Below are 13,723 nucleotides of genomic sequence, written 5' to 3'. Positions count from 1 at the left end.
AGGGCCCCATTGTGCTAGGCACTGTGCAAATGCAGAGTAGCAGACAGTCCCTGCCATGACTGATGGACAAATCAGACCTGACACAGTCCATTCAGAGTGAATATTTAATATTTGATCCATCCTCTTTTAACCACTTCACTGCAGCAGATGTTAGCAGCATTCTTTAAGAATCAACCTTTAACTTCCAACACTTGCACTTCAGCAGAGCCACACCAGGTATGTAGTGCAGCACCCAAGGTACCCATCATATATTTTCTGTTACGGAGCACTGAAAATAGAACTGTTTATTTCTGTTGAGGCACAAATCGCCAGGGTAGCAGATAGCACCCACTTACAACTGTGCCTGTCCAGAAGACTGTACCCCATCCTATCAGATGCACCCCGACCTTGTGGTCCACACATTCATCAACTTTAGACTTGAATACTGTAACTCATTGTTTGTAGAAACTGAGCTATATGCTCCAAAAATCCCTCCATCTGGTATAAAATGCTGCAGGTAGGCTGCTAAGCAACACAGGTTGCCATGAGCTTATCATCCTAACGCTGTGCACTCTGCACTAGCTCCCCATTGGTTACAGAGTTCAAGACTTTTTTGTTCTGAGTTTTCAAAGCCCTTTGTGGAATTAATTCTAGCTACCTAAAAAAAACCACCTTTCTCTTTCTCTGTGACCACGGCCTCCCATGCCGGCTATGCTCCTTGGGAACAATGAAATTGTTGACCAGTAGACAGAGCTTTGGCAGGAACTGGATCTAGACAATGGAAGTGGAACTCACTGCCACAAGAAATAAGAATGGCCACAAATCTTACTCTGAATAGCCATAAATGCAAAACTAATTTATTTGACCTAGCTTTACAATAAGAACAATCCCTAATATACCCACACCCCTTAATTCTATTCAAGCATTATATTCCTACCTGCTGGGAATAAAAATAGGACAGTTGTTGTTTTAATATTTGAGCAGTTGTCAGGTATTATGATGCCCATGTAAGAAGCTAGATTGGAATCATATCCCTTGGAGTGGGAGACGGGGAGGCAGGCCACAAGACCAGGGGGACAAGGGCATGGAGGAGAAACCAGTGAAGGTGAAGAACGCTTCTGGATCCACTCTGACTCCCTAATGTGCTAATGTGCTCTTGTGTGCAAAGGGATAAGCAGTTTCTTGAAAACCACCTTCCCTCCCTGTTCCTGCAGTGTTCCCTAATACAGCTGACCATAGGAGCAGCTCCAGCTCATTGGCCCAAGCTTGTGTTTCTTCTCTTACAGCACACTTTTCAGCTGAGAAAACACATGCACTAAGTCCATAGTGCCACCAGTGGACACCCCACATCCCAAGAAGCGTGTAAACTTCAATAACTTTAATAGTGATTTATCTCGCCCCCCTCCCCTGTCATTCTTTCTTTGGTTATCAGCAGTTCCACAGTATATCTCCAGACACACCTTTGTTATTGATTGAACAGTGGAGTTGATCAGCAGTAGATTTTCCCACTATTAACAGAAGGTTTTAGTTAGTGAAAAATGTGTTAGAGGCATCTGCTCTTATAGCTGCATTTATTATTTTCAAAACTCTCAGCATAACTGTAGCATAAATCTTTTTTTTACCCCCTCCCCCTCTTTCTTACAGTTTTGATGTAGACAATGGCACGTCTTCGGGACGGAGTCCCTTGGATCCCATGACGAGCCCTGGGTCAGGGCTAATTCTCCAGGCTAACTTCGTCCATAGTCAACGCAGAGAGTCCTTCCTCTACCGGTCAGACAGTGACTATGACCTCTCTCCAAAGTCCATGTCCAGGAACTCTTCCATTGCCAGTGACATGTAAGTGTTTTAAAAAGAAAAAAAGTTGACCTCCCACATTTTAGCTATCATTTCACCCTATGTTAACAACAAACCCAGGCAAAGTGGTCTATTACATTTTTGGTACCATAAATCAGCTCCTTCAGAAATCAAAGACAACAATCACAAATGCTGCTGAATTCACTACTAAGAGTTTTTACAATCAACCTTACACATACATGCTATTTTTATGCACTTAATTTGTCAATCCGATTTCAAAATAGCCAATAAATATGTCAAACCAGCCCATGAAATTCACTCAATTTCTGAATATATTACTTTAGTGATTTTTGTAAGGAATGTATTTATCTTATTTTAATTGGTGAGGCTGTTAATATTTTTTTTTTTTTTGGCAAGGGGTGCAACAGTTATCCCATGGAGCCTGTTATAAACCCTGTGTACCATGGTTGTCTGTGGTTGTGGACAAAAGAAGTGAGGAACTGGAGAATGTGTTTACTTTTCCAGCATTTTCACAGGAACAATTTCTCACAAGGTTAACAATGTAGCAGCTAAATTATGATAAGCTACCCTTTTCTGAAAACGTTTATACTTTGTTCCTAAAAGTACACTGCTTTGGTAGTACAGCATAGTGGTGAGTGGGATGAACAGTTTGTAAGGAGGTATCCTCACCCTTTTAAAAATGATAAATCTGTTACGTTGCAATCCAGTCTATTCCCAAGGCTCAAAATAAATAAATAAATTTTAAAATTGCCCTTTAGACGTATTTTTGAGGGTCTGACAGGAATGATTTAGCAGATTCCAGGGATGGAATGACTCCATCAGAGGCAGAAAAAGACTCTAACTTCCCTTCACTTTGGTGTCAAAATTTTAACAAGGGTCTCTGGAGGGGCTCCTCAAGCTTCTCACTGCTTTTTACTATTTTTAGGTTTTATGTACTTTCTGCCAGACGGGATAATCCCGCAAACACATACCAAAACAAATGTTACTCATATGAGTAGTCCTAAGTCAAATGCAAATCTATTTTATTTTATAAGGCACTAAAAAAACATGTAATTCTCTAACCTCTACTAACTGCTAGAAATGAATAATAGCCAAATGATTTTTTAATTTTTAAATCTGCTCCAACTTCCATTGCTGAGTATGTGTTATGGATTGAATTGTAAACCCCTAAAGTAGATAGACATGCTTACAAAGGTCCCCTACTGAACAAGGAAATCAGGAGAATAGAAACATCGGATCTTGATGTAAGTGCTAAGATTTATTTTATAAAAATGGAATAAAAATTAATTGAACATCATACTTTTTTAACAAGTCACCCTTCAGGATGTGTGAATTCTCATTCATTACTGTGAAATGTATTTTCCTCTAGTATTCCAATCCTTGGGAATTTGGGACTGCTATTTTCAGCTTATGTATCTTTTTTGTAGATGTTAATTTGTCTACCCAATGACAGCTCTTTTCCCATTTGAGTGCCATTGTAGGTGACATTCATCTCTGTGCGAAGAGGCAGCACAAGGCCTATGCACCATGTAAGCCCTGTTGATTTAACACTTCCTAGGCCTAGTGCCACCCCTTTTCCCCCTTTCACCCTGTATGAACAATATGAGTGAGACCAAAGATCAGTGAGACAAAAATGGTCTTGTCTTGCCTGAAAAGAATGTAAAAACGCATTGTAATCACAGACAGACAGTCTGATCCAGACCTTACTTCCATGAGGCCAAATTTTTTGTGTCACCTCTTGTGACAATCCTACTTGAAAAGACTTTCCCAGTCTAAGGTACAATACGGATCCCCAACCTGCTTCTAGGTGAGTTATTTCAGTTAACAATTTCAATTACTGCTCCTCCCATAAACCCATAATCCATTTTGGCATTTCCTTGAAGTCCTAGTGAGATTTCAACACAGAGCAAAAATTTGGAATAATGATTTAACTATTGCAACACTGAAGACATTCTTCTCTTTTGATATTTATAATCAGTGTTCCTTTGAAACAACATTAAACATGTAAGAACAGTTGGCTAATCAGAGCTCACAAATGAGTAAACGTTCCAGTGCTCCCCATCAGACTAGAGATTCTGCCGTTGTGCAATGGATCAGCTCTTATATGACCCTGCTCACTATGCAGGATGGAGGGGAACATGAAATACAAAGAGCAGACCTTCTTACCTCTGGAGAGTCAAATACCCCTCCTTGACCAAGCATTTTCTTCTGACTGCCAACACTGGAATGTCCTGACATCGTAAGTGTCTTCATCTGCTGTTCATTCAGACACTGAGGTGACCAAGGCTGGAAGCAGTCTGCTCTCCTCCCAGAAACAGAGATCTTCACACCTTCAGGTTAGGAGGCAACACATTTCTCGCACATGTCCTTCTAGTGATCTCAGTATCCAAATAAGAGATTGAGCCATCTATCTGATTGGTCAGCATTCTTGAAAAGCTGCTACTCAAAGCAGAAAGCAAAGGTCATATCACAATAAAGTATACAACCAACATAATTTCTACAGACTCCTAAAGTACACCTTGTTACAGGCAAAATTCTTTAAAATTAATTTTAGTTGTGCAAAAAATTGAAGTGTACATAAATGAAAGGAAGGGGTGAGCAGTACTGAAAAGTTATACCTAGTCATTTTATACTAATGCTATGTGGAAAATTTAATGAGATACATTGTTGGGATACAATAAGATTTATATGGCTCATCTGAGCACACATTATCATATATCTGAGTTGCATATTTATCATTAAACCTTAATAAACATGTTTCTGTTAAGTTTAATTAAATCACAACAGTAAATTTAAGAAGGAAATGAAAAAAGAAAAAGAAACAAAAGCAAGGAAAGAGAAAGAAAGACAGATAGTAAAGAAAAAAACTCAAATATTTAAAGATCATTTACATTTATTAGTTATCCATTCATGATATCTTTGTTATGATCCCTCAGTATTACCTGTTCACCTCAGGACAACAAATATAGGAGCCACTTCACAGACAAAAATAAAAACAAGAAAAATAATAAGGAAAAAATGGATTGAGTTCCTGCTTAATTTTAACTGATGAATATTCTTTAGGGCAGTATGCATACATAAAGTTTACATTAACACAGGTATAAAATGCTGACCATACAGCAAAAAGAAAAAGTCCTGATGTTTATCATTCAGAGTTACAGTGAGAGCAATGTGTAGCCCAGCAGCTAACATTAACACAACATGATATTTAACAAACAAGATCACAAGTCTTATTTTCAGGTCCGTGGTGCTTGTGAATGTAATGGCTGCATAGCTTTTTGATTATTTAGTCAAAGGAGGGGAGGTCTAAGAAGACCTTGCACAGGATTGCAGAAGTGCTTTAAAACAAGTAAATATGAGTCAAGAAATAACAGTAATAGCAGGAGTATAATGCTATTTCCAAGGCTTTTTTAAATCCTCTTTATTTTGCAAAATGATGCCTATTATTATATGTATATATATTATTATTTTATTATTATTTCATTATTATATGCATATATTATATGTATATATATATTATTATATGTTTTCTTGCAAGGAGTCATAAACCCAGTTGGTCTCTTGATTTTAAATCAGGATCACTAGCACGTCTCTTCTTAGTCAATAGTTGTGAAATGTTGCTGAATTAATGTGAGCTTCCATACTGTGCTCTGATTCTTACCATTTTCTGAGCCCTCAAACAAATTACAGATGAAGACTTTCATGGCAAAGCTTACTTGCTCGGATGCTTTTTGTACACTGAATATCCAATCAAAGAACATAGCAAATTCCACATAGAATTCCAAATTGCAATTTGCTTTTTGGTGACATTCAGTGTGTTGACTTTTGATCTGTGAAGCTTAGATATGTCTGAGACCATTTTCATCCTATGGACCCTCCTAACAGTTGAGAACAAACTTGGGTATTTTCCTCAGTTTCCTTAGATTTTAATGGTTGGGGTAGGGTGACCAGACAGCAAGTGTGAAAAATCAGGACGGGGTGGGGGGGTAATAGGAGCCTATATAAGAAAAAGACCCCCAAATCAGGACTGTCCCCATAAAATCGGGACATCTGATCACCCTAGTTTGGGGCCAAGGCAGGGCTACATTCAGAAGGATTCTGGCAAAATCAGTTGGTTTATGAGTCTTCAAGATGCATAGCTCTAGCTCAAGGAATTTGGAGACCCTGACAAGCCTGTCAGCTCCTTTCAGCAAAGGGCATTTTTTTCTCTCTTCCCTAAAAGAAAAAGGTTAAAGGAGAAAGAAGTGGATTAGAGGAGGAAAAAATGCAAACTTCTAACACTAGCATCATAAAAGTCAAGAAATCAAGCACGCAAAGTTTGGAAATTCCCAAAGTTAAGGTAACAGTTGTTGCCATATTATTTACTTTACCATTTTGCAATTTATTTCTATTCCTGACTTTTGGTTAAATAGAAGCATTAATGTTTCTTTCTGTATTGTTAATGCATATCACAAAATATATAAAATATGCAATTTAACTGGATTAATATTATAGAAGAAAATCCCTGAAACTCTCTGACTCTTGAGTGCTTGATTTCTCAACCTCAACAGTGCATTAACTCTAGCTGTATGTAATTCACAGAATGTACATATGTACTTGGAGGGAAATAATATATTGGCTTTAAATAATTTAGAGATGTCTGATTTCCATTACACATCAGCATAAATTGGGCTTTTTAAGATATCACTTTGGATTTCCAGGATCGCAAGCGAAAGAAAAAGCAGTAAAGAAATATTAAAGTGAAGCACAAATATATAGTGTTATGAATAAATATAGCCAATAGATGGCAGTATTGATGTATAAATTCATGATCTTATTAATTAATTAATTACTTAAATTGGATTATCGCACTGGCTAGGAGCCCCAATCATGGACCAGGACCCCATTGTACTGGACCCTGTAAAAACACAGAACAAAACGATGTTCCTTCCCCCAAAGAGCTTACAAGACATACAGATAAGAGACAACATATAAGACAGCAGATGGATACAGACAGATAGATGGGGGAGTACAAGGAAACAATGAGATATCATTGGTCAGCATGATGGGCAATGATTTCAGCACACCAGCACCCTCACTATTGTCAATTTTTTTATAGGCATCGCAGCAACTGAGATTTTAAGGAGGGATTTGAAGAAGAATGAGGAGGTAACTTTGTGGATGTTTACAGGGACCACCTCTGAAGTCTAGGGGCAGCCTGGGAGAAAGAACAAAGATGCATGCTTGAAAATTTAGCAAGTGGGTGAAGGAGGCTGGCATTACTGGCCAGTCAGAAGTGGGAGTCAGCATTTTGATACTGAATGAGAGAAGAGAGGCAAAGCAGTAAAGTATCACAATGTGGAGGAAAAATAGGAAGAATAGGAATCGACTTATCTGGCTGCATCAGGAGCTCTTGAAAATCAAAAGGAAAGCCATACCAGAAGTGGAAACAAAGGCACATTGCTAAGAAAGCGTGTAGAAAAACAGCACATGTAGGACAAAATCAGACAGGTAAAGGGGCAAAATGAGTTACAACAAGCAAGGGCATAAAAAGAAATAGAAAGTGGTTCTATAAATGTTTCTAATGTAAGACAATAATGGAATAATGTGTAGTTTCATTACTTAATGGGGAAGGAGAGCAAATAATGGATGACACAGAGAAAGCTGAAGTGTAATGCCTTTTTTAATTCTCTCTTCACTAAAAAAGTTAGTTGTGACCAGGTGCTTAACCCAATTAATATTAACAAGGAAGAAGGATCTCAGACCAGAACAGAAAAATAACAGGTTAAAGAATACGTAGATAAGTTAGATATATTCAAGTCATAAGGGCCTGATGAAATATCACTCTGGAGTACGTAAGGAACTAGGGAAAGCAATCTCTGAATCATGAGAACTCATGGAGGATTGATAAGGTACCAAATTACTGGAGAAGGGAAACATAGTACCTATCTTGAAAAGGAGTAAAAGAAAGAGCTGGGGAATTATAGACCAGTAAGCCTAACTTCAATAATGAACAAAGATACTGGAACAAATTATTAAACAACCAATTTGTTTAAACCTGGACACCATCTGGACAAGGTCCTCTGGTACCCCAGAGAATCATTATAGAGGCACCAACAATCTCCTAGGAATTTGTTAAGTGATTTCTCCAAAGAGAGAAAACCCCAACTGTGGTCAACATTTCCCTCCAGCTTCTTTTCCACTAACTGTCTAATGATGAAGATACCATCTATCATCCCCTTTTCCTTTCTAAAACCAAACTACTCCTTTCCTAAAATGGGCTCCAGTACTTGCTACTCTCTAGCAGTTTCATGCATTGGGGCAGTAGCTTATTATTTCCTCGGTACTTCAACCAAATCTGTATGTCACCTCCTCATTTGTAAATTAATACCAGTATGGACTTTCTCCATTCTCTTGGGATTTTCTTCTCTTTTCAAACTGTGTGCAGGATATGTGTGAGACAGTGTGCACCAACTTCTCTAAAATCTTGGATCATTTCTGCCGTGACTTCATCCAGATCTGCTTCTTTTCTGGGTACCATCTTCAGCAGGGCAGCTTTGACATCTGCCTCTCACAGGTCCTCAACACATGTAATTATTGGTTCACATGATAGTATTGTAGCATATAAAGGGTTCTCCTTATTAAGTAGACCCTTATAGTATTCTCAACATTGGTTACATACCATGTCTCCTGTCACAAGCAGTCTGCCTCCTGCATCATTTATGAATAATGTGTTCACACCATCATTCTTTTGTTTCTTGTCCACACAATTGCATGTATTTTCCTCTGACTAAGTTGTGGGCAGTTGTTCAACTCATTATGCAGTTTCTCTAAAGGTAGGCTTCTCGTCTTTCTGATTGCTTGATTTGCTGCTCACTTGGAGGCTATATAGATGGCAATTGCTTTTTCCAAAGAGTTATTTTCCATCACCTTTTCTGGCTTCTCTCTTATTTCTTACTACTTACTGCACCTTCTCATGACCTGAATAACTGTTAGCTAAATAGTAAATGTAATATATTAGATATTGTCTTAAAACATCAAACTGTCTTACTGGCATCTTCTCGTCAAAGAATCCACTTGGAAGTATCCTCACTCATTTTTAGCTTGGCAGTCCGCTGATTGACCTGTTTGCATTTGGAAGCAGCCATAAAGCACCCATGGCCTCCTCTCATGTGAGGACTTAGGATGTGAGGTGACAGCTCTACTTTCTTGTAGAGCTCGCCAAGGTGTGTTCGGTATGCCTTTCCACTGCTCCCCAGAATCATTCAAAAGCTAGGAAAGAGAAAGCAGTAGTGATACTATTTATGCCTTCTGACTGAAGGTGCTGTGATTCACAGTACTCATTAACATAGTGGTGGACTTCCCAACGTCGCTGATTCATAGAGGATATCTGCTAGTGCAAAGACAAATTCTCCATCCAGGACCAATTCTCCATCCTGATTCAAAAATGGCTAGTCAGATGATGTGATTAATTCTTTCATGGATCCTAGAAAGAAGTCAACAAACAGAACATATTCTACCAGCTGCTGCAAGGTCCATGTTTTAACTTCCATATTAAAGGGAGTGCAACGTAGCACTGAGTGCAGTCAGGCCTTCATGTAGCTGTAGAAGAGCGTCTATGCTGCAGAGTCTCATGTTCTCCATGTGTTTGGGAAAAGAGAATTTTCCACAAATCCTGACAGTAAGTGCTTTCTTAGAAAGACTATCTTTATTTCACCCCGACAAGGTCCTCATTCTGGTCCTTACAAGGATCATCCAGTTGAACTCCTGTTGGAACTGTCACTTAACTTTTTTCTATTAAAGTGGTGTTCTCATTAGCTGTTTATCTCCACCACTTGAATTTTTGGAGTTGAATGCTTTGTCCGGTGAGACCCAGTGTTGTATCTTTGGCTCAGAGAGAAAATCCTCACAACCTTGGAAATAAAAGGGTCTTTCTCTCATCGGACAGAGATGGAAAATGATATCCAAATTTGGGTTTACTTTTTCAGGATTAATTATCCCCATGTTCCACAGTAGGAGAAAACACTGTGGTTCCCCTCACTCACCCCCCAAAGTGTAGTTTACACAATCTGTAATTTAGGAAAGTAGATTGGAATTATCCTGGATATGGAAGTTGACTGAAATGGAGAGAACTTCAGGTGGAGGGCTTTCCCCTACTGCCTATGATGGACAGGTCTGGATTTGCCATGAAGTTACAAACAGAGTGAAATACCCCTTGTAGTGGAACTATGGATCTTATTACTCAAGGAAAGGACATTTTCAGGTAAATTTAGATAAATGTTCTTAATCCTGCACTGTTTGTTCAGGTAGAATTTGCATTGAGTGCAAGTTTAAGCCCATGAAAGGAGAGCTCCTTGAAGCTTAGTGAAGCTTAGGTCCAACCAGTTGAGCTACTATATAAGCTTCATCTGGGCCTTTACTATTAAAAAATTAAAATATATATTGTTTTCAAGAACAGAAAGCCAAATTACCCCATGATACAGCCTATACTCATATTTCTGAGCCAGAAAGAACTTGAAATCTAACTCTTATAATAATACTCTGTAAGTAAACATGATGTCCGTTCTTAGGGTATGCAAGAAAAGCATTTTCCTTAAAGATGATCTGCAAAAAGTTTTCAATTTTAAGGTGTTTGTCAAATTCAAGGAGAGGAAAAAATACATAGTTATTAAAAATTGGATTCGCGCTATATTTTAACAAAATTAGAAACTACTATTGGCTTCCTTAGATTCTGAGGAATTTGGACTGCAGATTTCTTGATTCTTCTCTCAGAATGAGTGACATAAATATGTACAAGGGATGAAAAGAACCATTCCATTCTGAACCTCAAGTTTCATTCCCACTACTATATATGTTTTCTTTTGATCAATTTGATTAATTTCAACTCAGACATGAGTGCTTTTCTGGAGAATTTCAGTAAAACAGGGGCATATTTTATTTATTAAGGCAAGAGAAAAGTATTTATGGCCTTTTAAGAAAAAGATGCAACATAGTTTTTTTGTTTTTAAGATTTTATATTTAGATTAGATAAGCCTTTAAGCTTCAAACTTGCTCTAGACTTTGGCATCAGTGAATATATTACCATATTTTAAAGAAATCCTGATAACCCATTTTTAAAAAGTTATAAACAAAGAATAACCGAAAAGTTAATTAAAATGAAGACCAGTGCCTGAGTACTATGCCATTTCCAATTGCTTGCAATATTTTACAGAAATTCACAGGGTGTCGAAGGCAAAGTACTCACTACGATCCCCTTTTCAAACAAGTTTGTGAAATAAGGCCGAGTTAATTCCCTTTATTGACTATGCAATCAGTCAGTTATTGCGCAAGAAAAGGGTGTGTTTCTTTATGACCATGGGATTTTTTTTCATGCATGTGAATCCAGGATCCCCTAAGTATTGCTCACTTGCCTTTACAATACCATATAATACGGGATATTATTCTTTATGACATACAAGTAGAATTCATTTTATATTACTAAAAATGCAGAACCATCACTGGTAGTATTGCTTAACACTAAAACTTATTTGTTTTCCAAATAAAAATCTTTACTGCAAAACACACTACTTCTTCCATTAATAGTTTTAAGAAGTCTGTTCTTGTTTTGTTATTCCTTGTGGAAATATTAAATGTTTAAAACAAGTTACTCACTAACACTATAATTAGCAAAGGAAACTGAGTTCCTAAACCTTCTCTTTAGACAAAACTAATGCTGTTGCAGGAAGCATGTTACAATAAAAAAGATTCTAAATTGAGAGTTCAATTAATCATAACAGTCATCTCCTGGCTTGCTGCATAGCTCCTGCTAATGCGATAATGGGAGTTCCGTGTGTGTGCATAGCCTCAGGGTGGAGCGGTGTGGAGAGATAGCCTTCTTAAAACTGAAATCTTAATGCTCATTGGGAAACTTCTGTGTCCAGCTTCCAGCTCACTGGTCACCTGATATGCACAGGTACTGAATTAACTTCACTATCAATCCAGACGAAACATTAGTTCATGTTTCATCCCTTCGGGCACAAAAAGCTTCTTGCGTGCTTGCATTGATGATAGTTTTGTATTAACCCTGGAATTCGTTCTCTAAAAGATGAAAAGTCTGAAATGGTATGTCCTTTGGTTTGTTTCCTTTGAAAGTACGTATTTTATATTCAAGTACTTTTTCTTGACTACTAGAGTTAAGGAAATGGTTAAAAGAGGGGGAGGGGGAAGAGCCTATATAAATTAAATTCTGTACACCTCTGATATATTCACCCAAAGCACTGAGTTCAGTAAAATTAGAATTGTGAAGCCAACACATAAATCTGACACTCAGTTGGGTCATTTCCGAAGTGCAGATGGTATGAGAGTGCTAGGTACAAGGAGAAGCCATCCCTTTTTTCTGCTCTCTATCCTTTGAGCTCAGACTCTGCTGCATTGGCATCGTAATGTGATAATGCGGTTTACATTGTGATATCATAACGCAGTTTGGACTCAGATTCCAGTTTTGACCATCATTCTAGCTAGAACCTGATCCTGAATAGTCAGTATTTTTTAACATCTCTAGACCATGCAGATCATACATGTATAGTTTTTTCCAAAGGCTTCATCAAGTCCTATAAGGTTTTAACAGGGCAGACATCACAAAGTCTAGGCATGGGGTACTCAAGCAATGTTACTTCACATGCAGTACTCATAGTTTTCGCTCCTGCTACTGTTATTGTCTGGTGTACATGCACAACACAACTGTAGGGCTTGCAGAGTGTCTTCTCTAACCCTGCATCCACAGGCTTCATTCCATGTCCGAACCAGCCTCACAAAGACAGGTGGGTGGATGCCATGTTTAATCCAAGTATAGAAGTATACAGTGAGGATGGGGTTGTAATAGATTTTTTTGGGTTCATCCTGAAGACCATAATAATATTCAGTAGTGGCCTTTCATATATTGTGCAATTTTTGAGTGTAAACAGTGTTAGCTCAAAGTCCCAAGCACATCTACAGAGCAAATGACATTTTCCCCTATATTTTGTTGTTTGATAAATTTTAATACATGAAAAATATGCTGAAATATACCTTACAGTGATGTGCAGCGTTTAAAAATGGACCAATTTTATCACCCTGCCACCCCATTTATCCAACAGTCTAAGTTCCCAGCCCCAGAGAACAGTCAAAGGATGCTAGTTCCCCAGGGTTGATAACGTTGAGCACAGCTTTTTCAAAGCCTGCTGCCTGGCTCCACCCTTTTATGAAAGCTATTTTCCAGCCATAGAGCACCATGCAGAGAATGCCTGCTGGCTTTACAGACTGCTTGGCCTTCTCATCCGTGCAAATCCTGGAAAGATACCTTGGTGTTTCAGTTGTATACCAGTGTAATACTCTACTTTAAAGTGATATAGAATTTCAAAATGCTCTGAATGTATTATCCACCATATATTGTATACATTTGTGAAAATTAACCAGTTCTGTGGGATTTTAACTGGATACATTAGAAACCACATTTCCAAACCCACCTGTTTGCACTCACATATTTGAAAATGTTACTTACTGTATTCTTTCATATGTGTGTATTCAAATCACTGAAGGAAGTAATATGTGATTTTCCCTCAAAGTTCCATCCCCCAAGCTGTTCACTGCCTGCATGAGCGCTTGATCATATCTAAACAAGTAGCACAAGCAATGATGGCATGAGCTAGCCACCCTAAGTATCTACCCATGGGGTTCAAATGGGTTTGTACTTGGGATTGCTAGCTTGTGCCATAGCTGCCTGTGGTCTGAGGCTACACTACTATTTTAGCATGCTAGCTATGATGAGAGCTGCACGAGTATGCCTATGGGATCTGGGAATCACACCCCTAACTCATTGTCCAGATGTACCCTTAGCTAAGGCTCTCAGCAGGGCTTCTCCACCACTTGAAACTGTACAAAATACAGGAGCCTGTCTGCTCACAGGATTGAGCTGTTATCACTGCACATTATG

At 38.3% G+C, this 13,723-nt stretch overlaps 1 protein-coding gene across 9 annotated transcripts in view; it reads left to right on the top strand.

The window, feature by feature from the left end:
- Positions 1-13,723, top strand: part of PDE4D (phosphodiesterase 4D) — a 1,096,073-nt gene that overhangs the window by 916,605 nt on the left and 165,745 nt on the right. For all 9 annotated transcript variants that reach the window (XM_074952575.1, XM_074952583.1, XM_074952576.1 and 6 more), the window contains one exon: positions 1,624-1,815. In XM_074952575.1, the coding sequence (XP_074808676.1) occupies positions 1,624-1,815 (192 nt within the window). The remainder of the gene's footprint in view (positions 1-1,623; positions 1,816-13,723) is intronic.

This window comes from Natator depressus, chromosome 5, assembly GCF_965152275.1.
Source record: "Natator depressus isolate rNatDep1 chromosome 5, rNatDep2.hap1, whole genome shotgun sequence".
Classification (NCBI taxonomy): Eukaryota; Metazoa; Chordata; order Testudines; family Cheloniidae; genus Natator; species Natator depressus.
Note: the sequence above shows the minus strand (reverse complement) of the source record. Positions and strands in the feature narration are given on the sequence as shown.